Below are 25,428 nucleotides of genomic sequence, written 5' to 3'. Positions count from 1 at the left end.
CAACATTTTCTTGGTATGCCTTTGTATCGGGGTCTGTTGTGATTTCTTCTGTAAGTATGCATAAAGCTGTGTGCATGAGTGTCAAAGCCTGTGGTGTGTGAAAATGTATGATTCTGAGTGGGTGTCGTTTTGTGCTTGAGAACTCAATGTCTAATTTTGTGAGTTTGTGTGTGTGTGCAAATGTGTGTGTTTGTAAGAGTGAATTGGTGTTTATGTTACAGTAGAGTAAGGGTTCGCAGGCTTATGGATGTGTGTGTGTGGGAAAATGTGTTTGATGCCTTGTGTATATCGGCAATGACAGGTGCAACAGTTGTGTTATGCTTTAAGCTGCTTGTTTGTCTGGCACGCTGCTTTGTGTGGTTGAGAAATGGAGTAAACAGAGGGAAAGGAAAGCAGCCTGGGGGCTAATTTATTCACTCCCCAGTCGCCCTAGTCACAGAGGCCTGTTGCACCGGCCCACCTGTCAATCCAGAGGAGCATGCCATACCGTTATACCATCCAACTGTACACTGCCACACCACACTCTCAGTGGGCCAAGCGCTTTAGGCTATAGCAGTATTAACCATGATATATTAATAAACGCTCTGTAATCAGAATGAACAAGACAGCAAGTTTTGGGGTTTTTTGAGCGACATCCAGAAGTTTGCAATTTTCTGTGTGCTGTGAAAGTGCAAAGTCATATCAGTGCTGGCACTGAAATTTAAAGTCAAGCGTTACACAGACAGAAATTTGGCATTTCTGTTTGTAAGCACCTTTCACAGAACTTTCAACACATGACTGTAGTGAAATGCATAAACAGTTTAATGCCATATAGACCAGTGTCCTTTGTTGCATCACTAATCTCTTGAAAAGGGTCCAAAGTAGAGTTTGTGACATAAATGCTCACGAAACTGCACAGGAGAAATGTGCGAGACGATAGCTGTTGTAGTCGACTGTAGTAATGTGATGTTCAGTTCACTGTGGGTGTGGGAGGAAGTGTCTGCCCATTGCCAGCGTAAAGTAATGGATGGCAGAGCTATGGGAGTGGGAGGAGGCATACATCCTTTTTCAGACAGCTGTAATGGATGAGAGTACAGCAAAAAATAAGAACAGGAGGCAGTCTGCATGCATTCACCCTCTCAAACTCTCACATGCAGAGTTCAGTGGTATTGAAATGAGTTCACAAAAGATGTGAATGGAACACCTGGTGAAACAGTCAAGGCTAATTTGACTCTTGTTAATTGGTCATAAGACTCCTATGGGTGAACATTCTGGATATACGCAGCCTCACACATGAGTTTGTACTTGTGTGTGATGTATTTGTGTTTTAACTGTGTAATGTGCCTTTTTTTATCCATTTGCCCAGTCTGTGTTGCTGTACAGTGCTAGCTGTAATTAACAAGGCAGTTTGATGTTGGCAAGCTACTTTCTATATATACAGGCAAACTTCTTCTGTAGGCCATGCATAGTTAACCAGGTTAAAGAAGACAAACACATAGCACACTTCAAGGTGCCTATTTATCATTAAATAATGTAGTCCTCTTTCTGCCCATTCACAGCTCCCCAGGAAACCTCCCTTTACTTACTCAACAAGTGTTGAATGATGATGCTGTACCTTCCTGTGAACATGTGCATATGTGCATGTGCACTTTGACTAACAGTGTATGTATCACCACAGCTGGTAGCTCTCCTAATTTCTCATCAGACATTTATACCAAAGAGGACTTGGATGAAGCTCAGCCCTCTCAGCCTTCTCCTCTGCCTTATTCCTCTGGGAACCAGGCTTCATGTCTAAAGAACAATCCATTTTACCCTTGCCTTTTCTAAATATTGTATCACACAAAATCACAGCCTGTGTCCTAGCTGGTGAGGGTTATGGAAGGAAGGAGTTTTGTAGACTTTTTTGTTGCTGCTGTAAACAAGCAAAAGCCCTGCCATCCCTTTAGGTCACCTGGGAGCCACGGCCATGAGTCTCCCAGAGAAGGATTGGGAAGGAGTGGGGATGGAAGGAGGTTAAGTGCTGCCTTGCTGCTGTTCCTCAGTGCGTGGTGCTTCGTTGCGTTTGCCTCTGCTGCCGGCTGGTGAAAAATGTCTCCTGGCCCCTCCGCCAGATATCAGGATGCGTTATCAGCCCCGCCTAGCTCTTTTCACTGTAACGAGCCCCCAGGCACAGTATTATCTGTTTACGATAAGGATATTAATAACACTGTGCTTTAGTTATGTGCAGGGTTGCCCCACGGGGTGATGGGGGGGTTGAAGTAAGAAACACCTGAATCATTCTGTCAAAGGTACTTTCCAAGGAGGACAGGATATAAGTGGAAAAGAGGGAGAGGGAACCGGGGGAGAAGTCATATGGTTATGTAGGGACAGTGATGAAATGCTGGTTAACCCATCCAGTTTCTCCCATCAGCTCACTGTCTTTGTTTTCAAGAACAATAGCTTGGCCATCTGCCAGCAGGTCCTTGTGGGAGTTATCATACGGAGAGAAGAGGTCAGGGTTTCAAAGGTCACAGCTGCCATGGTTAGCTGAGATGTCGGTCTATTTCCTGGACTTTACTGTTGTGTAATGTGCTCTTTTTGTCTCCCTTTTCTGTCTTTCTCTGCTATCTCACTTCTGTCCAGTGTCTATATGGCTGCTACGTCCACTCCTCCATCATCCCCACCTTCCACCGTAGGTGCTACTGGCTTCTCCAGGTAAGAACTCCCCTTTGCCTCTTTTACAGTTCACCACGCTTCAGTTTACTGAAGACTCTAACTGCCAATTCACAAGAACTTGAATGAGTTGCGTGATATCACTTTCTATTTAACCGGAGCATTTTCTCGTGACAGCCAGCAGGGACACATCAACCTATCCCTCCACTACCCCCTCTCGGCCTTCTCTTTTCTCTTCCCAGCTTCCATTTTCCTTATCTTTCCCAGTCATTCAGTTTTCTGATGGCATTGCCCATACACGCCGTCCAGCACGGCCGGTATCTCAGTCAGCTAAAAGCTTTGCCATCTCCCCTGTCTAACAGCTGCAGTGATGGGCAGTAAAAGCATGATGGAAGAGGTTCCCTGTACAGTATAGTGTGCTTATTGTGGGTCGTCAAGTCTGCAGGCTGAGAGTGGTTGTAAATAGTAGTCCTTTGATCACCTACCCAATACGTCTCATCATTCTCGTTTAGCATGGCAGCTATTATTGTTGGAAGGTGTCTGATACAGCCATTCACACACCAACACACACACACACACTGTTTTAAGGGAGCATAAAGCATACACACAGAGGAAAGGAGGTTGTGGAGACTGTGTCTGTTTGTCTGTCTGTCTATCGATCAATCCATCTCTGTGTACAAGAAGAAAAAAACATCTGTGGGATAAATATACTTTGGCTAATGTGCCTCAGTTTAAAATTAAATGTGTGTACTGACTAGACTGAGAAAACATCATCACGTGCCATCGAGCCAATATCCCTTCCTCCCACAAACCTTACAACCATCCCTCCCCTCCCACATAAAATGATTGATAGTAAAACAGGAGAGCAGACCAGTGGGGGCAAAAGACAAAAGAGGAAAAACTAGGCTGACAAATTGCTTAAATACTCTGGGAACGCTTAAAATAATTTGAGCGTTCCCACAGTAAATAAAAGCGTTCACACAAAAACTGTTTGTTTTTCTATTGCTTTATGTTGGCAGTGTGTGTGACAGATGGAAATAATTACTCTAGAAGATAAAAACATGACTCCACCTTCCTATTGGGATTTGAGCAAGCAAACCCACTTTGGTTGACTTCAGCCTAAATAATCTGGTGTTCATCGGATTACTTGCGGTGACAACCACATACTGGAAGTCTTTCATATCGCACACAATAACCCTCTCTGTTCTCTCACGATAACAGTTTATTTTACCCTGCACTGTCCCTCACGAGACAAAATGAACATTAAGCAACTTTATTGAACTGCTCTGGCCTCTACTACCTCATCCATTGCACGGTGGTATGAGCAGCACCTCTTAAGGAAATCTTCAAGAAATCTTCAAATATTTTCTCTTACAGCTTTTTTTCAAATGTTTTGCTACATTTCGTGAAACATTGATTAAAGTTCTGCACACTGAACATCAAAAACAGCTCAAAAATGCAGCAAACCACTGTAGTTATTTCACAAAAAGCTGTAACTCACCCAAGATGTTTAACTCAAAGCGTCAAGATGAAGTTATTGTGTCAATGAATAAGTCGTTGCCAGCAAAACGAGAGCTTCTTTTTTTCAATTGTGCAAAAACAGCGTGGTCAAAATGTTTAGCTATCTCATTAGAATGACTGGAATTTTTTTGCTCATCTTATAATGTCACTGACATTGAAAGCCTACTGCACCAGTCTATTAGGTTTTACATTCTACTTTGTGAACCAAGAGAGCACTTACATTTGCATATAATGTGAAGAAAAACAGTTTTCTTTTCCCACAACAGCCACACAAGACAGACCGGTGCAGTAAACATGCAGCGCTGCTATAGATTATCGATACCCAAAAACTAATAAAAAAGTAAAATAATTATGGGAAGAGTAGACGTCCTGTCATGCCCATCTCATTCACCTCCCACCAAATGCGGTGCCTTGCAGTGGCTCAGAAGAAGTGCTGTGTGTATGTGTATTTCACCTTCCTATATTGTGTTTTCTTGTCTTGGCTACACTCTCACACATCCTTATTCCTCTTCCACTTCCACGGCAGCCCCAACAGTGTTCACAAATTGTTGTAACTCTGTTGTGCTCAAGCACTATAAATACAGTATGTTTTACAATACTCATACTAATGACTTGCTCCTGTGTACTCAGCAGAATTTGACATTTAGAGTGGCTATTCTGCATGTGATGAGCTACACAATGAAATAATATTAGCATATTTAGGGGATGGCCTCATGATGGACCCCACCTCTCGCCCACACTCTGCTGGGATAGACGCCAACGGTCACTTATGAATTTATTATATTTCCATATGCATATGCGAGTAGTTACTGGCTGTTGGTATGCTTTTTTCATTTGTGTAATGGCTGAGATCCCCCTTTGGCCATTTTAGTTTAAGTGATTGGGGACAAAACCCACAGTCCTTGTTCTATGCAAAAATACTTTAATATCAAAACAACAGAATCAAATCATCCAAACCTACATTGTTTTTGGTCTTAAATCACCTTTGTGTGGTTCTACTGTTTCCCTTGTGTAGTGGAGGGATAGTAAGAGGGGATTTCATACTGAAGACTGTATAACTTTGGAAGACACCACTTGATTTGACTAATTCAGACTGCTGAATCTTCAGATTTTGTTCAGCTGAATTTCAGAATGAATATTAGCACCGAAGGAGAACTGTGGATTTCATCTTCCATCACCGACATGGCAATGCAGTAGTAAGGAATCTCTGTGGGGCCAGTTTAGAGAGGAAGAATTTTTCAGTGATGACAACACCCTTAACTTACATATGGGTATAATGGCATTGTTTTCAGACAGGCCTAGAATGTGAACATGCTCTTTTTTCTATCCTCTCTAGCCGAAGTCAATTTCAGAGCTAGAGGAGCATGACTCGAGGATGAAAAATAGCCACATTTCCAGGGAAAGTCAGGGGAAAGTTGCGCTTGACACATACACAACACAAGGACACATGCAGACTTTCAGAAACATGTACACACCGAACTGAAAGTGAATAACACAGAGCTGAGGTCAAACTGGGTCACTCGCTTTTCAAAACTGCAACCTTCATTTTAAACCTCGCTTTCTGCCAGCTACAAGATAGACGCACATAATCACTCATGAAATTTTGAGAAGTTCACTGACTCTGCCTTTCTTTCCTTTAACTGTAGAGCATCAGTTAAGAACAACTGGTTAGTGAATCCTTGGCCCCCATCTCTTACACTGCTCAGCAGTTCTTGTTACACCCACGGCTCGAGCTGTGTGTGTGCAGCTAACACATCCACTTGTTCAAAGGAATAAGCACCTTCTGCTGCCGGATAAAAAGCATTTATTTACAAACGTGCATTTTCTTTGGCACTAAGCATTTCTGGAACCCCAGATTTACATCTCTTTTCAGGCAGTTTATTGCAGACCATCTGGGCTGACAAGAAACCACAGTCACAGTGATACAGTGATACCAGAGGTAAAGGATTACACTTCAGGCCATATCTCTGCAGATGCAGATAGACCTTCAGCACCTCTGTCTTTTCTTGCCACTTTCATTCAGACAACTGACAGTCAGCCTGGTTACAGTCTCTTTCGTATTCTCTTTCTCTCTTTTTCCACCTTCCTCTAGTCTCTGAACTCTCTGTCCCTGACTCCCTGTGTACCATTTGCTGTGTCCACATGAGATTTGCAGGCAGTAGTCTGTCAACAGCAGAGCAGCAAGGAGACTGGAGCTCCCAGAGCGGCAACAGGGAAAGGTCACCAGTGAGTGAAAAATGTAAATATTCAGCCATCCAGCAGCCACAGTCACGGAGAGACAGGGATGAAAATAACTCCTATTACACACCACCGACAGGGAGGGAACACAGAGGACAGAGAGGGTAGAAACAGACTGTGAATGAGAGAGTGAGATGGACACAACTTTTAAAAAGTTGAGCTGAAAAAAAACACACTGCAGGGCGAGTTGGAGAAAAAGATGCATTTAAAGATTTTAAGGAAGAAAAAACCTATAGTAGTATAGAGCGAAAGAGGACAGTGTGTCAGTATTTTTGGATATGTGTGTAACAGTGCAAGAAATCCAGAAGGCGAGAAATGAGAATGACAGACGGAGTGAGGTTAGTGAAAGGTGTTTTAGGTAGGGGGTGGAGGGGGTTAACCAGTGGGTGTGTGCCTCTTTATCCACTCTTTATCCACTCTTTATTGAGTCAAAGCCTGGGTAATGAGACAGGGGACAGGAATAAAGACCTGCGAGGGGGGTCTTCTCTCATTCCATTCATTTTCATTTGTTCTTTTCACCTCTCACTCTCAATCTGCTCATTCCTGCCACACTACCTCCACCTCTCTATGGCATTAGACCACTTAAGAATGTCTGGCCCATCCCCGCAAATGGCTGAGACTGAAGGAAAGTACCACCACAGTTATCTGGGGTTGCAAACAATGAATCCAAATTGCTGCTGAGACAGATAGCTGCTCAGAGCGGACTGTGTGGGTTTTTACTCCGAAAAAAGTTCCCATTTCAGTGGATTTGTTAAAAAAAAAGAAATAATATTAAAACTGGGCTCTGTGTGATACTGTGGTGTGTTTTCAACATTGCTAACAAAAAATAGGCGCACAATTCTCCATAAATATCCTGGGAATGTCTGGCCACTCTTTAAATGCTGTTAGTTTTTCCCAAAAGTGTGCATAATTAGATACACCTTACACAGAGTCTTTCTAGGTACAACGTGTCATGGCACACACATACACACACTCAGTAACACAAAGGATCTTGCCTGTCCTGGTGGCACTGATTGATTCTATTGCTCCGTGTCCCCTTCTCTTGTTTAGTGCTAATCGAATGTAATTCCCTGCTTGTGCCTCTCCATCAAATCAGACAGTGGAGTTTGTGCTGGCCGGCGGGGGCACAGAGGTGGGGATAATTATGATATTAATACGGAGGGGGTCTGAGGGGAAACTTCATTTGTCCCGCTGCCTGCCACGAACACAGAGAGGGGTCAATAGCCTCTCCCGCTTTTCCTACTTTAAAGAGGAGGAGAGAGGAATGAGATAATGAAATGACTAGTAAGGCAGGAGGGAATGCTGACGACCTTGTTTCTTCACAGCTATCACTTTCTCTCTCTTACCTTCCTCAGCTTAGGCCACTCTGCTCTAGTCTCTGTCTCACATGAATACATTATTAATATCATCATTCACTGCAGTTACATTTTTCTTATTACATTAGTCCTTCAGAGTATAATGACTTTGGAACCACTTGAATTAGTGTTATGTAGGAAAATGAGTTGTCACTGTTGTCCCTGTGATCATTCCAGCACTATTAGAAAGTATTTCAGGTATTTTAATTTATGTAATAATTCAAAGGTTACCTAATTGGACAGGCAGAGTGATAACTTTGTGATTAAAGAGAACTCTTAGCGATGTAGGCTCTGTGGTGCTGTCCATGGTGCTGAATCCTACCCTCTTCTTCTTTTAATCTTTTCTAACTGTTCAACACATCAGAGCCCCCCCCCCCCCCCTTTTCTTTCTTTCTTTTTTTTTTTTACACTTTTTCCCCCCCTTTTTGCTCTGTTGATGTATCAAAACCACCCGGTGCTTTTGAACTCCCAAGGTATTCACTTCCTATAACAAGCTCGCCAATCTCTTCAGATCGATACATCTGGGCCAGTTCTGTCAGCACATCATGTTCACGGGCCAACACCTACTCATCAGGCCTCATGCCTCATACTCAGCAGCAGTGAAGACAGAGGCCTTTTCCCAACCTAGTTAACTGAATGGGAAATGTTGAGCAGCTCCTTTGCTGTGCTGATCCGTCGGTTGGTGTGTAAGCAGGATACAGTAGCTCCAGAGTGGACATGCCTGCAGGCTAAAGGCAGACAGATGGATTCTTTATATCTACCAGAGTCTTCTATTCATTCGGATCAGTTTAGTTGCCTCTGCGTTGAGCACTGGGAGACAGGTGCCGGATTCGTAGTGGCTCAGGTGATGTGTGATGACGGAGCAGAGCTGTCAGGTCCAGATTCACATCAGATACGTCCAGACTACGCAAAGCTACATAATGAATATTTCACTGAGATAAATCATGGATGAGCCTGGGCATCGTTCTGTTGATTTCACTCAGAGGGTAGAGAGTCAGAAAAACCTGGTGAGGCTTTGACTGGCTGTCTACAACCTCAGAGCAAATGGAGGCAGTAAAAATATAATTGCCTTTAGCTATGCAGTCTGTTGTTTGTATCAAATGGAAATGCACCTCTACAGAGTATTAGCTCAGATTTATAGCATATGAATTTGACTGCAACACCTGACATTACTGTTCAATTCCAAACCTCAACGCCGGACTGGCAGGAGAACAGGTGGCAGAATGTGCTATGGGAGCGCACATCAGTGTCTGCACATGCTTGTCTTTCTAGGTATGTGTGTGTGTGTGTGTGTGTGTGTGTCTCTGTGCAACAGACTTTGCTACTCTGTTACTGCACTATGGTGGGAAACCATGGTGCTCTCGGCAGGATGCTGCTGCTGGCAGGCCCCTACTCTCGCAGCCATGAGGAGAACAGCTGCTTCACGAGCATGTCAGGGTGTGAGCCATGTCCCTGTGGCTCCCCTCATTTTCCTCACTTCTCCTCCTCCCGATGTGCAGTCACACAGACACAGTTCTTTTGACGCTAACCTTCTCTTTTTACAATACTCATAAACATTCAAATAAGTTTCTCCCCCTGCTATCAACTCTGCTTCTTGACCTCTGAGCACATCTGCTGCTCCCTGTTTCTACTCAGTGAGAAAATAGTTCGAAGTTTGTCTCTGCCCAGAACAGTAACACTGGGGCTTCTGACCTCTAAACAAATTGAAGGTTATACTGGTGCTTAATTAATGGCCCCTACTGGAGCACAATCTCTCCATATGATGAAAGGGAGAAGTTGAGCTAAACCCTAGAGGCACCGGGCACCTCCTTTCCTCCTGGCAGACTGATCTGTTCCTCAGTGCCTGCGACCTTTTCTCTAGGCCCGTCGCCTAGCCCACCAGCACCGCCAATTATCACAAATCCCCCGCTGCATTTGTCTTGCCATTTTCACTCTGCAGCCAAAGAGGCGTGCGTGACCATAGACTCATGCAGCCTCCTAACCATTCTGAATCCACACAGAGAAACAGAGGCCCACAACAGGTATGTGGTGCTTAAATAATTCAGTTATCCTGAAAGGTTAAGGCTCCGCCAGTAAGGCGAATTGACATTCATCTTGCTCAAGAGTCATGCACCCGATTTCGGGTAAAGTACCCATCGACATGTTTACATTTCGAGACTTCAAGATTGATATTGACACCAGTATTTTACGTTATTCTGCTCTGTTCACTGTCCAGTGTGAGCTAAAACAACTACAAAGTCCTGCAACCAGAGCCGAAAGCAAATATCTGAGTCTGAGTTAGCGAGTGCAACAAACCCTGCTCCTGATTTGATAATATCTTCTGTTCCTCTGTAATGAACATTCTCTTCAGCAACCATTTGCTGCCTCTACCATATTAGATAATAAGAAATCTCTGGGAATTGTGTCACCAGGCAGTCTTATTTGTGTTTACTTTCTGCCTGTGCGTGTGAGAAAGCACAGAACATCAGTGGATTCACAATAAATCTGTGCTGGGCCTATCTCATGTCAAGCCATGCGTCTGCCTTTGTCACTTTGCAGGCTCAGGCGTGATGGCAGAAGTGTGCACGCATCTCCCAGCTTCCCAGAGAACACTGGTCACAGCTAATGACCAGAACTGTCTGATTTGTCCTGCCCTGATTACTCCTCTGAGCCCCAATTAGCCGTGGATGAGGGCTGACATCCCGACACGATCACTTGGACGTGTCATAGTGGGAAAGATGAGCCAGGGAAAGAAAGGAGAGAGGTAAGGGGGGAAGACAGGGAAAGTGAATGTTACAAACAAAGAGTAGCAAGAGAAGTCAGCGTAAAAGCTCTGGTAGGGCCAGAGTCATTCATTCTGCATTCAGTCAGATATTGATCTCAATTCCCCTTTAACCAGCTACCACTCATCAATGTACAAACCAACAGCTCTGATTGCAATTTCTATAATTGGCAATTTTCATTGTAAAAATCAGTCTCTGTGAGAGTGTTAGCTGTATCTATTCTGAGACAGGTTGATTTCTCTGTGGGTTAGGGATGAAGAGACTAAGGACTGTTTGTGGAAAGGATATAAGACAAAGTATTAGGTCAGTGTGGTCGAATCAATTTACTAGCTAAAGTGAACACTGAAGTCCTGAGAGCCTCAACCATGTTTTATAATGAATTAAAAACAATGCAATTTCTTTTCCTAATTGTCAGTAACAAACTCTGTCATGAGCATTGCCATACAGTATCTGTTGCTTCCAATAAATATTCCTCTTCTTCTTTTCACTCCTGCCATCTTTCCCCGTCCCCTCTTTATTTTTGTGTCTTTATTTTTGTCTGCCACTGCGTCTCCCCAGGATTGCTGAGCTATTGCCCCTCTGCATGTTTTGAGAAAAATCTCTTTTTTGGCCTCCACTCTCTCCCTCTCAGTAGGGGGCAGTGCAGAAGTAACTACAAGGGCATATAAGCCTTCAGAGTCAAACCAGACTTCTTTTAGTCTTTTTTGATCTGAGTAGATGTCATATTGAACACACACGCACACACACACCCTTCAATGGAACGGCTCTGCTCCTATCCCTGTCTGCTCTCCCATCTCAAAACACACCCACGCAAACCTGAGAAGACACAGAGAATGAGAGGAGGAGGAGGGAAGAAGAGGACGACGAAAGCAAATTGCGGAAGGGAAAGAGAGGCGCAAGAAACAAGAGGTGGGAGGGGTGGCGGTGCTTTGAGAATGGGGATTAGAGTTAGGAGATTAGAGGTAGAAGATGATATCATTTGGTAGAGATGAGCGGGAGCAAACGAGCAGTGCAAATCACCTAACGTTAACGAGCTGCCTCATAAATTACTTCAGCCAAGTGTATGCTTCAAGCTGAATCTGGAGAGGGCTGCATAGTGCAAAGGAGGCATATTGCATGTACTAGTCCCTTCCAATACATAAAGGTGTTTTTTTTCCCACACAACCCATAGTCAAATCTTGGCTTCCTGGTTTAAGTCAGACTGTGTATCCATTATGTGGCATCCAAACCATCATACAACTTCCATGATATTACTTTATCGTGATCTTTGTGGTTGTTTGTCCTTCAGGCAGTCCACACATAACGTGTGTTGATTCTGTTCTTGTGAACGTTATATATCAGGGATGCCTTAAAGAATGCTAAAACGTTCACTAGATCTAGATCTGATAGTGGTGATCAAAACTTAGGTCAGTGTCACTGTGATTTCATATCGGTCCTATTTTTGGTAACACAAATATCAATGTCTAGATAGAGCTCAAGAATGCATGCACTAACTTTGACTTCTTCACAAAGACATCATAATTCTCTGCTTAAAACAGGAGAACATCGCAGCTCGGGATCATGAGACTATGACATCCCTTAGAAATCACAGGCTATGAAAAGGGTTTCCGTGTTTAGTGACTTGTCTTTTAGGAATAAGTCCACTTTCTTCACTTTCACTCTCTGGAAGACAACCAGGACAGCTGGCCTTCTGTCCCTGCACCACAAGTTCATTATTTTGCTGATACAGAGCTTCAGGTGAATGTCCTTGCATCATTTGGTGAAGCTCTTTATCAGCCTTTTTCACCCTATGAGCATATCCTCCACCATTGCAAGTTTTATACTGGAATCATATATGTCAGTGATACCCAAATAAAATAAATTAAACACTTTATGTTATCTAAGTTTCACATATGGGTTTGAGCAGATATTATGTAAACTGCATAATACTTGATCAGCATAGGAATGTACCACAATGTAATTTTAGTGTTCAAATTCCTTAAACCAAGTCATTTGACATGAAAATGTATATAAACCTGCATTTTTAGAGAAGGAAGACAGGCAGAGTAGGGATATAGATGGATGACAACGACTTTTTCTGTTGTCATGTTATTAGGGGGGGTGAGGTTGTGTAGGTTAGAAGGGGAAATATACATTTCTATTTTAGCCAGGAGCAGAATGACTTTCACTGGCTCGATTCTAAATATTACATGACTTCCTGACGGCAGTGTGCTGTCTGAGGCTCTGTTTGGCCTGGTATTAACCTGTCCGGATAAATCAGCCGTTTACAAAACTCTATGCCTCTATCCAAAGTACTGTTTCTTCCCTCTTGCTTCCCTTATTTCAGTGGCCCTCTAGCTGCTTCACCTATTTCTTATGCACCATTTCTGCCTTTAGACGGCTTGCTATGGTGCAACCCATTTTGTCTGTGTGCAGTGTGTATATGTGGAGTTACTCTGTGGTCCTCTGCCAAGGCCCCTAACGTCATATGCAACCTGGCAGGTGACAAATAGTTTTTTAATTGCTTGCACCAGGAAAATCATTAGTCTCTTCCCTTTCCTTGGTGGGACCGGGCAGGACGTGTGTGCAATAATAATAGCCTCAGTCCGGTTTCCAGTGTGCTATTTTTGGAGCGAGTATTTTAAGGGCCGTCTCTGTATATGCCTCTGAACGTGTGTACGTATAGTACGTCTGTGTGACTGTTTATGTGCTTATGTGCAGCTGTGTAAGTGTGTGAATGTACACACACCTAGTAAGGGTGGGCTAAATGGTCCTGAGGTGCTTTTCCTTGGTTGTGAGAGAGGAGAGTGTGTTTGTCAACCCTGTTCCTGCCTCATGAGAGTTTTTCTCATTGCTGTTGCTATTCCCTAGGAGCGTGCTGTTTGTCTCTGTGTATGTGCGTTTTTCTGTCTGCGAGTGTGTGTACCTCTGCGTCTGGCAGACTCTGGCCTAGGCCATTGTGCTATAGTGCATTACAGTAGCAATCCACCGACACAGTGGCCGGCCAGATGAAGCCGTCCAGTTTATGGAGCAACCTGCAAACTCCAGCTGCTTTTGGTTGGGATTGTGCTTAGTGCTGAGATATAGTATTGATTTTCTCTCCTCGGTGCCCTTGCCATCCCTGCGTAGATATGCACCAGTGCTCAGCATCCATTCACTGAGAAAGGGGGGGGGGGGGGGGGGGGGGAGAGAGCAGAGGATGATGTTTATGTGGCGATACTGACCCCATTCGTTCACACAGAAAAGGCGTGGAACGTGAAGTGGCTAGACAGCAGAGGGGAATTGAGTTTGTGAGGCTCAGATTGCAAGATGAACCCTGAATTTGATTTCTCTGTTATACAAGCATTTGTTATTATATAGCTCAACGTCTGAGGGTGTTTGTGTGTCTGGTGTCTTGTATGGGTCTATTACATGTGTGGGTTTGTTTGGATTTATGGGTCTAGAAGGATGCTGGTGTGCGTGCACATGGGTTTTAGCAAGCAGGGTACATCTGTGTGGTTGATCTTCTGCATTTTTGTCTTTGCTTTGAATCTCCCATCCTCATCCTCCATTCCTTCAACAACACGGTAAAACCAAAAATCAAAAACACGTTTAGACATTATTTGAAATTTTTCTGTGGAACCCCCCACCTCTCCCCGGCCGCACTGCAGCGTTTTAAGTAATGGCAGTGGCTCGTCTCGCAAAATATTTCATAGATAAATGATTCAACTTAAAAATCCTATCAGGTATTTTATAAAAATAACAGTGTGTGACCTTTCTGTGAATTTTAATCTGGCGCATAAAAAAAAATCTTTAAGCAATGAAAACCGAATTGAGCCTTTAGACTGCTAGTGTTAATGATACCTTTAGGTGTAAAGTACGTCAAGCATAAAAGTTCCAGTAACCACAGTGCTCTTGTCTTTGTCTCACATACGCGGGTCACATACACTGTTTTTCAAACCATATGAGAAATGCTAGACAGCCAGTACAGAAAACATTCCTCCCATTCAGTCTTTTTAGCTGTCTTTTACTAAAGGACAGTTTTTGTTCTCATGTCTGATAAATTGTATAGTTAGAAATATCTAAGTATAAGACTATAGTGCTTGTTATGAGTACTATACATACACTGTTCATACTATACATCCTCCTGTGACTGCTAGTGGATAGTTTCTCTGTAATTCTGTCTGGCTTTTAACTAATAATATAGGTACAAGTGCATTAAGATGACTATTGTTTGACTATTGTTGTGAATTGGCATAATTGGGTACTAATATTTTTATGTTCTATCAACAAAAGGTTTAAGACCCTTTACTACAGTAGTCCTGAATCAAATATATTTTTTATATTCTTCTTTTTAATTTTTTGCATGAAGAATTTATATTTTGCAGATTCCACCAATCTTTCTTCAGAGTGAAAAAAATTAAGCCCATTAGAAAATTACAAAATCTGTGTCCTGTTTCACAGTTTATCATAGTGTTATATGGTGGCCCACACAAGAAGAGTCACAAATTTTGGGGGTGACTAGCCAAACAGCTGAAAGCCGTTATTCTGTATATGTATGTGTGTGTGTCTATAATCAGCCTGTGTTATCCAAGCCAAGCAGCCCTACCCTGGCAGAGCTGAGACTGGGGAGACCCGGTCTCTTTCCAGATTCATCTCTCCAGCTTTGTTTGACTAAGTAGTGCCATGGTGTTGGTGTTGGAGAGGGCTGGAGTGGTAACAGCAGCAGCAGTGCAGCGTATGCGTGGGTTGCCTGAGCCAGTGGGGCTTGGCACGGGGAGGCAGCATATGTTCATGGCCAGCTTCCTTCCTCCTCTCCCATACTTATCTGTCTCTCTCGTCTCTTCTGTTTTCCCCCTCTCTCTCTATAGCTCACTTCTGTTAAACCCCACCTCCACTTTTGGCTTTGAGTGTCTTGGTATCACCTGTGGGAGACAGCACAGAACAGAGATCAAAGGGCACTGGGGATCCCAGTACCCCACCATGTCTGACTAATACCACAGCCCTTTCTTCTAACAGAGACACAGACTTACACACTCCTCTTTGTCATCTTTTCATCTGGCATGGGATCAGAGAATATTTGGTGGAGAAGCTAATATGTTGTGCCTGTAATGGGACTCTCTGGTTCATTTTTAATGCCTTTCCAATGGTTGGTCACTCACACCTTGGCCCATCTCTGCCCTACATAAACACTGGCTGTTAGCCAAGCATGTCAGAGGCAACCATATCTGAATTCTGCCAACTACCTGCTAGATATGGACCACCATCCTGCTGCATAGCAGACTTAACTGTGTCCCAGATACCCGCAACCAGCTGCTTCAGCCTTTACACCTTCACTTTTGCTTCCTGCTCTCCTCCTTGCCTCTTGGACCAGTAAATGAACGCTCATTTGCAAGTTAGATAAATCCTTTGAATGTATTATTGATGCAAACAAATTAGCCTGTGGGCCCTAGACAATACCTAATGGAGCCTTGGCTTATGGGTGAAGTAGTTTCCAGCGAGGGCACTGTCGGTGTTCCAGGATTGATGCCTGCTCTTCTGCCCCGTAATTATTTCTCCTACAAATTATTCAGCTGTTCTGATGCAGTTTGGGGTTTAAAGCAGTGCTTCTTATTGCTGGCTATGTATTTCCAGGCCTTAACCCAGCTCCATTCATTAGTTTATTAAAGAAAAAAGACATGAGCAATTAGATAACTGGGATAAAGCCACCTAAATGAGGGGATGTGTTATTATTCAAGTTTATGCATGCTACTCATAGAATTCACTGGGGTTTATGTTGGTGCTGCTTTTTCAAGGATATTCTCTTATCTTGTTGTACACAGACACATTCACACATTTTAACAGTCTCGTATAAGCCTATTCACATATTTACAGAGATTCAAACTGGCTCGCTTTTGCAAATATGCATAGAAACACTGTCAGAATATGTGTTCCTAATATAGGAAAAGTGGGGACACATCTGGACGCGTTCATCCTTGATACAAACTCACAGAGAAAAAGCAAGTGCGCATAATTTATGCTAGAAATAGAGGCAGAGGTTGAAAAAGAATGAGAAGAAAAACTCAGAGAGGAGATGAGAGAAAGAGAGGACTGCCATACTGTCCTCAGTGATTAGGACCCAGTATTGATCAGAGGAGGTAAGGGGAAGGCAGGCTGAGAAAGGGTGGGAAAAAACAGGCCCCGGGGCTCAGACCCCAACTCTCTGGTGGCCTCTGCTCTGTTCCGCTTCTGCAAGCTGGCCAGGGCCAGTGGGAAATTCATCAAAGGGTCTTATCCCCCTATCTGTCCCACATGCACACACAAATACACATATCCATACATAACACTGGCCTTTGAAAAACATTCTATTTGATGACATCGTTTCCCTTTTTTTTTCCACTGTTAGAGATGGTAAATTAAACCTGATATGTTATTGCCACTGTGGTGAAAAGAGACAGGGTGTCCTATTCTCCCAGTTGTCTGCACAGTGCTAGTCACATCACAAGGATCACATCAGCACTCTAAAACTTTGTGCCACGTGTGCCATAGATCAAACACAGACACATGTGCATTCACGGATACAGCATCAGTCAGCTGCTCATGATGGGGGATCCATATTCTCCCCAAGTATTCAGAATGTGTACAGGAAGTATTCGATACTCCGTGCTCTCCCAGGGCTAGACCTGTGTTAATGCATTTTCTCCTTTAAGTCTCTCTTTTTTCCTCCCCCTCTGCTCCCTCTGCCGGCTTTTCAGCTGACTCTGGGCTTTGGCAATCTTATTTGCCTTTCGATCCAGATCAATCTTTGTCTTATCTACAGCTCTTGAATCATAAACATTTGATAGGCTCAACCTTGACACTGACAAACATGGAGTGGTGAGGGTTTGGGGTAAGGTGCCTTTGGAAGACTTTATGCGATCCCTAAAGACTATTGAACTTTGCCGCTAAGTACAACCCCCCCAAACACAGATATACGCTCATGTTTTGTGCGCATCTCATCACATAGACACATATACAAAGTTTGTTCCAGATATATTTATGTATACGTGTGTGATGTATTATTCATAAGAAGAAGCATTCATCGCAGTGACACACCTTGAACAATTTGAAGACGTGGTGTGCTTAACAGCTTATTGTAGTTTCTGCAATTTGGCTCACCTCCGGCTGATTAACACTGCCCTCGAGTCCTCACTGTGCTTTATCTTATGATGAATTAGCTGCTATAAGAAACATGGCCTCCAAGGGAATTAATGAATATTTACCTGACATTTTTTAATTTTTTACAGTGCTTTTTGCTACTTTATAAACCCTACATTTGTTATGTTATGTTATGTTATTTTATGCATTTCTAAGAGTCAGAAGATCAAAATCACACAAAACACAGTGTGTTACTTGAAACACAGACTAATAGAATTAGCCCTGCGATATTATACAAATGATTATGTGCAGTGTTGTTTCTGTCACTCATCAGGTGCATTTGTTTTTCATGAGACAAATTGGGTTGAAGTATTTTGAAGCTGTCCAAATATAGGTTACTGACAAATGGCATGTCCATTCTCTTTCATGTTATAAATCTGGATTTTTGGGGGGATCCAAGCTAGTGATTGCTTGAAGGGACCCAGCTGGCTCAGTAGATGAACTAGAAGTTGGACACGAAGGTGTGAGATGGTGGTGCACCTTGAAGATGGGGACCCCATCCAGTTTTCACATCTGATTATCTTTGGTGAATCCAGGGTCACATCTGGTCCTGCGCTGAAAGAGATGTGACGTGTTATGTGCTTCCAGGAGCTGGTTTTCTACTCTTTGTGGGTGTGCTACTGATTTGATCCTACAATATTCGTTTTGTTGTCAAAGCAAAACAAAAGATTTTGGTGAAGTAATTCTTTCATTTGCAGGGTTGATACTATAATTGAGCATATTTGAACCCAAAACATTGTCTATTCCTAAAACTAATTGAATATTTTTTGGCATCTAAACCAAACCAGTAAGGATAAGTGAACTCCCAAAACCCAAACATGGTCTCTCTGGCAAACAACATTTCAACTTACTCCACCACCAGCCCTCCAGCCTCCTAATGTGGACTTTGTAACCGTTCAAAAGAGAAGCACTATCTGTTGCCGTCCAATACCTTGGACCACCACCAACACCAAAGGACACCTTGTGCATATCTCTGTGACACCAGCGGGATTTGACAGAATAGCACTGTTTGACGCTCTGGGGCATTCTGGTCCCACTCTCTCTTCTTGTGTTTTAATGGGACTTTCTTTCCCTCATTTTCTTTTTCTCTCTACCTCTCTTTTTGTTCCCACCTACATTTTTTGCAAAACAGCAGATCAAACTTTTACTTTTAAGTGTGTATGTGAGTGCTGCCAACAGCAGAGCAGTCAGCAAAGTGCCACCTCAGCACCTGTTCTTTAATGATTAATACCATATTGATGGTCTCAATTAATTTCCTATTACACCACCAGAAGGTTGCGGTCGCTCTGTCTCTGTCACGGCCCTGCACTTGTTTTTTGAAGCCTCTTTGTGGCAGCTGCTGGATGGAGATAGTATGCCTTTCTCTAGCTCACACGCACAATTTTACAGACAGACATACGACACATGCACGTACACAATCACACGCAGAGTAGTATCTTGTGGAAACACACACACACTATTACACGCTGCTTTGCGCCTCACATTTCATATGCTAGCACATAGATAAACAAATAAAATGTAACTCTGGTTTTTTGTTGTTGTTGTTGTTGTTGTTTAATCATTTTTAAAAGGGACTTGTGTTTTGGTTACAATGTTGTTCAGCAGTGGTTGGAAAACGAGATTCATCTGTTTCTCTGTGCAGTGCTCTGTAGCAATTTTATAAACCACTACTCTCACCTGATTGTGTGACTTTGGTACAGCACAACCCCCTGTGTTTTACATTTAAACATGGCGCACTGCATTTTAGGCCATTTCCTGAAGGCATTGCTTTGGTTTGTGCATAATCCCCTTCCCTGCAGTGTTACATATTTGTAACAGTCTGTAAGCTACTGATTTATTCCCATGATGCAATCTTTTTGAACTGTGATTCGACATCACACTACCATGACCTTAACTGTCTGCAGACTTGTTCCTTGGATCAACTCGCAGTCAACACTGCCCCTGTTGAGATACTGGGGAAATGCTGTTTGTCGATTAGAGTGGCAGGTCCCTGATGCAGCTTTTTTTTTCCCCCTTTTTTGTTCTTTTCATTACCTTTTCTTATTCAATGCACAATGTCTCATCTCTGTACTTCAGTCCAAAAACACCTCTATATCTTTCTAATGTGCACTGTTAATCTGAACCTTATTTTTTCATTCTGTCTCACACACACACACACAAGTACCCATTCACACACTGTCTTTATTTTTCATTTTTCATGTGGACCCAGTACACACCATTGGTTGCTAGGAAACCATTTGAGCATTTTTTTTCCCCCCATTGGTAGACATTTGATTACCCATTTGTATGTTTTGTGTGTGTGTGTGTGTGTTTGCTCATGTGCATGTGCAGAGGTTTCTGCGTATATCTCCAGAGAGAGGTCTTGCCAAGCTGAGCTCAGGGACTGCTCCACTATCCAGCCCAGTAATAACAATGAACCCCTCACCCTGTTTGACAGAGGACACAGGCTCAGCAGTCCTGTGGCTACTGTTGTCAATGTGTGAAAGGCTCCTGATGCTTTGTGGTGTAAGTACATATCTACATATGTGTGCATTCATGTTCACAACACTTTGTGCCTGACTGGGTCAGTTCTGTGATACAACCCCAGCAGTTGTTTCTGATGCTGACCAGTGGCGTTATCTATTGTTCTTCAGCGAGCTATTGCGAAGGAAGATAGTGGCCAGGTTGGACCGTCTTGCAGCTGGGCACACATCAGTCCTCCCTGTGACTCCCTGTTTAGAAATGCACCAGCACATCTCACTCCCCTGGCTGCTCCTGTGAAGTCCTGATTCGCTCACAGACATGGGCAGAGGCACATAAATAGTACGCCTTGTCGACTGGCACAGAGAGAAAGACAACACACGCGCACAAACAAATCAGACTCAGCACTGATATGAAAGAGAGCAAGAGCCAAAGAGAGGGAGTAAAGAGAGATGGCATTAGCAATGTTTCTTCCTCCAAATGAATTGCAGTATGCCCTAAGAGGAAGAGATGAAAATAAGAGAGCGAGGTGATGAAAAAGACTCAGAGAAAGCCAGGGGTTGTGAGGTTATTGTGAGGTGGAAACAAAAGAAAAGAACCATAAAGAGAGAGAACACATGGTTAAAGCCCCACTATGTCTGAGAGGGCTCACTAACTTTCTCTCCCTGCTTTTACTCCCATGTTACTTGGTGTCACCTGCTTGGCCACTGAATTTTAGGATAACTGCCATGGGCTCTGCTAAGGCCATTATGGCAGTCAGTTGGGCTCCGGTTGGCCCTTTCCCAGCTTGCCCCTGTGTAGCATTGACTCTCACTTGGGACCACCGCAGCTAATGGAGAGGGTAGTGTGTTCTGTAAGGGCCTTAGGAAGAATAAGTGGGCTGTAAACTGTGAGTTGTGTTGTGGCAGCTAAAGGAGCTTCGATGCCTCACTGCCTGGCTTACTGCCTGACTTACTGCCTGCTTGGCATCCAGAATGCTGCTCCATATTCAGGCTCTGAATACTGGCCTTTTGCACTTTTATTGTAATGCATGCAGATACTTGGCAAGGCAACAAACACACTCCACCTTTTACTGTGGTGCATTGCACAAATAAAATATTTCAAAGCGGGGAGGAGCCACACACAAAAATAGTGGAGCACTCTCTTGGATTCTCGCAGACGTGTAGAATTGCAAAATGCACTCACATATCTCCACAATTACACACACAAGTGCACATACGCGCACACGCATACACACAAACTTGCATTCCCCCACCCAGAGTGAAGCCATTCTGCCCCTCTAAGCTGAGTTATTTAAAGCCCCGCTCTCAACTCCATCGGAGTGATTATGTGCTACTGAATTAAACATCACAGGCTTCAGCCCCTGGCTTCCTCTGAAACACACTCAAACATGCTGGCCTCTTCCTGGTCCTCAAAACTTCCAAGTTCTGCCTTTCATATCTCCCAGCCAGTACACTAGGTAGTGGAAGTAAAGAGGTGGAGTATGAATCTTCCCTAAATCAGGATCTCCTGCTGTGCCCCCTGCTCTGCCATTCCTCTCGCATACCTTGGACACAGGCATTTGATGCAGTTCACATTAAGAAAGCCCCCTGTAAACTGACTCTTACCCTGGATTGATACTCACCCCAGGCATCATTTTAGCTTGGCACTCAGGCAGTGCTGTAATTGATGGAGAGCTAGATGCAGTAGAAGGTGAACTGTAGCAGTTAAGTTGTGCTTTGACTCTAGACACCCCAATTAGAGTGTCTGTATTCTAAACTGGGAACATTTAAACAAAGAGGTTGTCATAGATAACCCAGAGAGAAGCAGGTTCAGATAGGGGTTTGCTCTGCTACCTCGACAGGAGCTTCGGGCTGTTTGCTACCTATTTGGGAGGGTTTGACATAGGGTTTTGTTTACCTCAGTGTGTGTTTGTGAGTGTGAGTTTGCGTGTGTGCTGATGAACTGCGTGCGCATGTCTGTGCTTCTGTGTGCCGGCATGAGGCAAGGCACCAGCCAGCCACCCCCGCATTCCAAAACACACCCTTTGGCAGGGAACGATAAAGGTTCCAAACAAAAGGAAGAAGTCTTGTGACTTGTGAAGGTGAACTTATATCACCACAGAGGCAGTTGACCTTGAAATGAGCGGTGGTGTTTGGGGATGGGCGGGGGAGGGCAGTGTTTAAGAGTGCAACCTCAGTGCCAGAGGCCAGGAGGCTGCCTAATGACTGGCACCCGATGCTATCCATCACCATGCCACTGCCAGGGCAGCTGCCCCCGCATAGCCAAGTGAAGAGAGCCTTAATCACCCCTCGTACTTATTCTGCAGACTGTGAGCACATGACATGCAAGACATACATCCGGTGCACAGGTGTTCCATATTCACATGAAACCGCACAGGCAAATGCAACGATGCAAACAACAAATTCTAATATGCACTGCACATACAGACAGCATGAATATGCAGTCAGTGCACTCAATTCAGACTCACAGCTCATTGCACTCATTCTGCACGCATACTGATGTACATACACCAACTAACATACAGAAATCTGCCTCTAGACGCTCATTCAAATGCTATTTATAATCTAATGTAGGCAGACTCCGATACAAAGGCAGAGACATCCTCACCCATCCCTGCTGTATTTATGCCTTGATGCTGAATGTTTGTGACAAAACAATTGACTTCTTCTGCTTTCTTGATATTTTGTATTGAAATGGATATCCTATAGCCTGCTGGTTCAATTCTTCCACACTGAACTGCCTCAGTTTTTTTTAGTGTTTTGCTTATTTCCCTGAAAGTGGAAAGAGGGGCTTTTCCCATACCTAATTTCCTGTCTGCTCTGCACTTTCCTTCAGTATGACAGACTTTGAATCCCCCCACTTTTTCAGTGTCGGTTATTTTATCAGAGTGGAACAAGGTTTCCCTCCTTCACTCCCTGGCTCATCCTTGTTCCATGAAGCATCCCCTCTCAATTAAGATTCTTTCATGTTAATGGTGTTCTTATCGCTCCTGTGCACGAGTTGTGAAAGCGAGGCCTACTATGGTGGAGTACAATCATGGAGCAGAGCTGCCTGAATGACAATATAAGAGCTGTTACCCTCATTCTTCTTTCTCTCTTCCTCTGTCTTTCCATGTATCTCTGTCTCAAATTCTCTCTTTCCCTTGCCTTTTTTGTCTCTTAATGAGCTATGGTGGACTGTTGGAGGAGCAGCTACATGGAAGAACTCCAAGAGAGCGGCACACTTGTGGCAAGGTCACAGAGACTTAACGAGACAGCCGACACATCACTTGACCACTCACACCAGATTTTACCAACAGATGTAATTTGTGCTCGAGTCTCAGTTCGTTATATCTCTGTGCAGTTATACACGCACATTCACTATTATACATTCAGCACAAAGTAGAAGGTCATTGTATCTGTCTCCACCAACATCTAACTCCGTCTTCAGCTCCATCAGCGAATCTCTCTCCCTTTCTCTCCCTCCTTGTCTTTTGGAGTAGAGCAGGGTGTATGACTTCAGGAGGAGGTAGGCATTCACTGAGAGATCGTAGGAGCACTGGCTGCCTCTAAGTGCGTGGGTGCCAGAGAAACCTGTTGCCTGGCTACAACAGCACCTTTATCCTTTGGTTGCGATGGCGATGTCTTGCATATGCATGTGTGTGCGCGTGAGTGTTGGCACTACACCTTTTTCATGCTTGTCTCGTGCGTTGTATATTAGACTGTAATTGTCTGTGTGTGCGTGACTGTATTATTTTATATGTGCATTCATTCCGTTGTATGTTGGTGTTTTTCACTGTGTTTTTGAGAGAGATCGGTGAAAGGAGGGGCAGGAAGGAGCTCCACCACCCACACAGCAGGCCTTCCGCCCCCATGGCTGACTCCCCAAGACTCCTCTAGTAATTAGCTCAACATCTATCCATCTGTTCTAGGGAGGCGCAGTAAACATTAACACAACACAGCATCATCAAAATACTAGCTACACATGTTATATTTTATGCATACATGATAAATTCATGGATTAATACATATGAGTGATTGGCACAGATGCTGACAAGCAATGTCCGGCTCATGTAAGAATATAATAATATACAAATACACAGTTGCGTATTGGTCAACGGGCATACAAGGACAAATCCCAGTGAGCCACTGCATGGGTGGAACTGTCAAAAAACCCATTAAGTTTTTACTGCCCGTCTGTCTCTTTACTGGCCAGTTCTCCGTGCTTCCATTCAGAGTGTGCATGAAAGTGTGCTGCGTGCACATGTAATCAATCCTCCGACCTAACCTGACCCGAGCAGCCCCTTTTTAGTCTGTTTTACTTTTTCTGTCTTCCCTTATATAATCCCAGACTAATTTAATGATCTTCAGGACAGAACTCTGTGAGGTCAATACATCTGATGTAGGGATCTGTTTTCTAGTTGCCTGTCTCTAGTTGTTTACAATGAATCCAGTTCATCCATGGCGGTGTTGTCTAAAATGCCTAAAATGTTTGCACATGCAAATGCACACCACAGGTTCCTGTAACTCTGTTCTAGTCTTCCCCACCGCTGCAGAGCAGAGGCTGGAGCTCTGCCTTGAGACTTGCATGAGAAATAAGAGGAAAAAAACAACCAAAGACTACATTACACAATTAATCAATAAGTTAATGAGATCTCATTTTCTCTGAAAAAGACTATCCAGGCAAAAAGTCACCCTCAGCCTTTTCCCCCTACACTTGGAAAACCAACTCACTGATATTACACTGTGGAAAAAGAAAGCAGCCAGCAGGAAATTAAATTAAATTACCATCCTGATAGATTTATGTGACGCTTTACACTTTCATTGTGTTGTTTTCCTCTTTGAGTGGTGGTAGGCCTGAGTTGAGAGAGAACTGTTAAATATGTTCTAAAGTAAGAGGAGAGAAAGAAGTAAAACAAGACTGAAAAAAGAGTGAAAGTTCCAGACGTTATATGCCTCTGGCTCTCTTCTTGGTTTACAATAGGTAGCAAATTCCTAATAGTAAAACGCGAACATAAAGATTACTTATATTTGGATGAGCTATAAGACTACCTCATGGTCTCTTCCTTTGTGTTGATCGTGTTATACGTGTGTGTGCATATTTGTGTAGCTATGTGTGAAAAGGTAGGAAACAGCTGGGAGTGTGGGCGTTGGAGGAAGGAGATTGTGCGTATCCACGTGTATGATTGTGTTCAACTAAGCCTTATGTGTCTTGTGAGTACATGTGTGTCTGTTACACTATGCTAATTAGTTTGTCCTTGCTCAGTCTGTTTTCGTGTGCGCTTGTGTGTTTGCGCACACTTCTACATGTGCTCTATTTCTGTGCACATTCACTCCCGACTGTGC

At 43.6% G+C, this 25,428-nt stretch overlaps 1 protein-coding gene across 1 annotated transcript in view; it reads left to right on the top strand.

The window, feature by feature from the left end:
• Nucleotides 1-25,428, top strand: part of camta1a (calmodulin binding transcription activator 1a) — a 282,179-nt gene that overhangs the window by 217,807 nt on the left and 38,944 nt on the right. The window contains exon 6 of the mRNA XM_080897902.1: nucleotides 2,602-2,673. Coding sequence (XP_080754028.1) covers nucleotides 2,602-2,673 — 72 coding nt within the window. The remainder of the gene's footprint in view (nucleotides 1-2,601; nucleotides 2,674-25,428) is intronic.

Source organism: Rhamphochromis sp. 'chilingali', assembly GCF_963969265.1.
Source record: "Rhamphochromis sp. 'chilingali' genome assembly, chromosome: 12".
Classification (NCBI taxonomy): Eukaryota; Metazoa; Chordata; class Actinopteri; order Cichliformes; family Cichlidae; genus Rhamphochromis; species Rhamphochromis sp. 'chilingali'.
The sequence above is the reverse complement of the archived record's forward strand: the minus strand, read 5'-3'. Positions and strand labels throughout refer to the sequence as shown.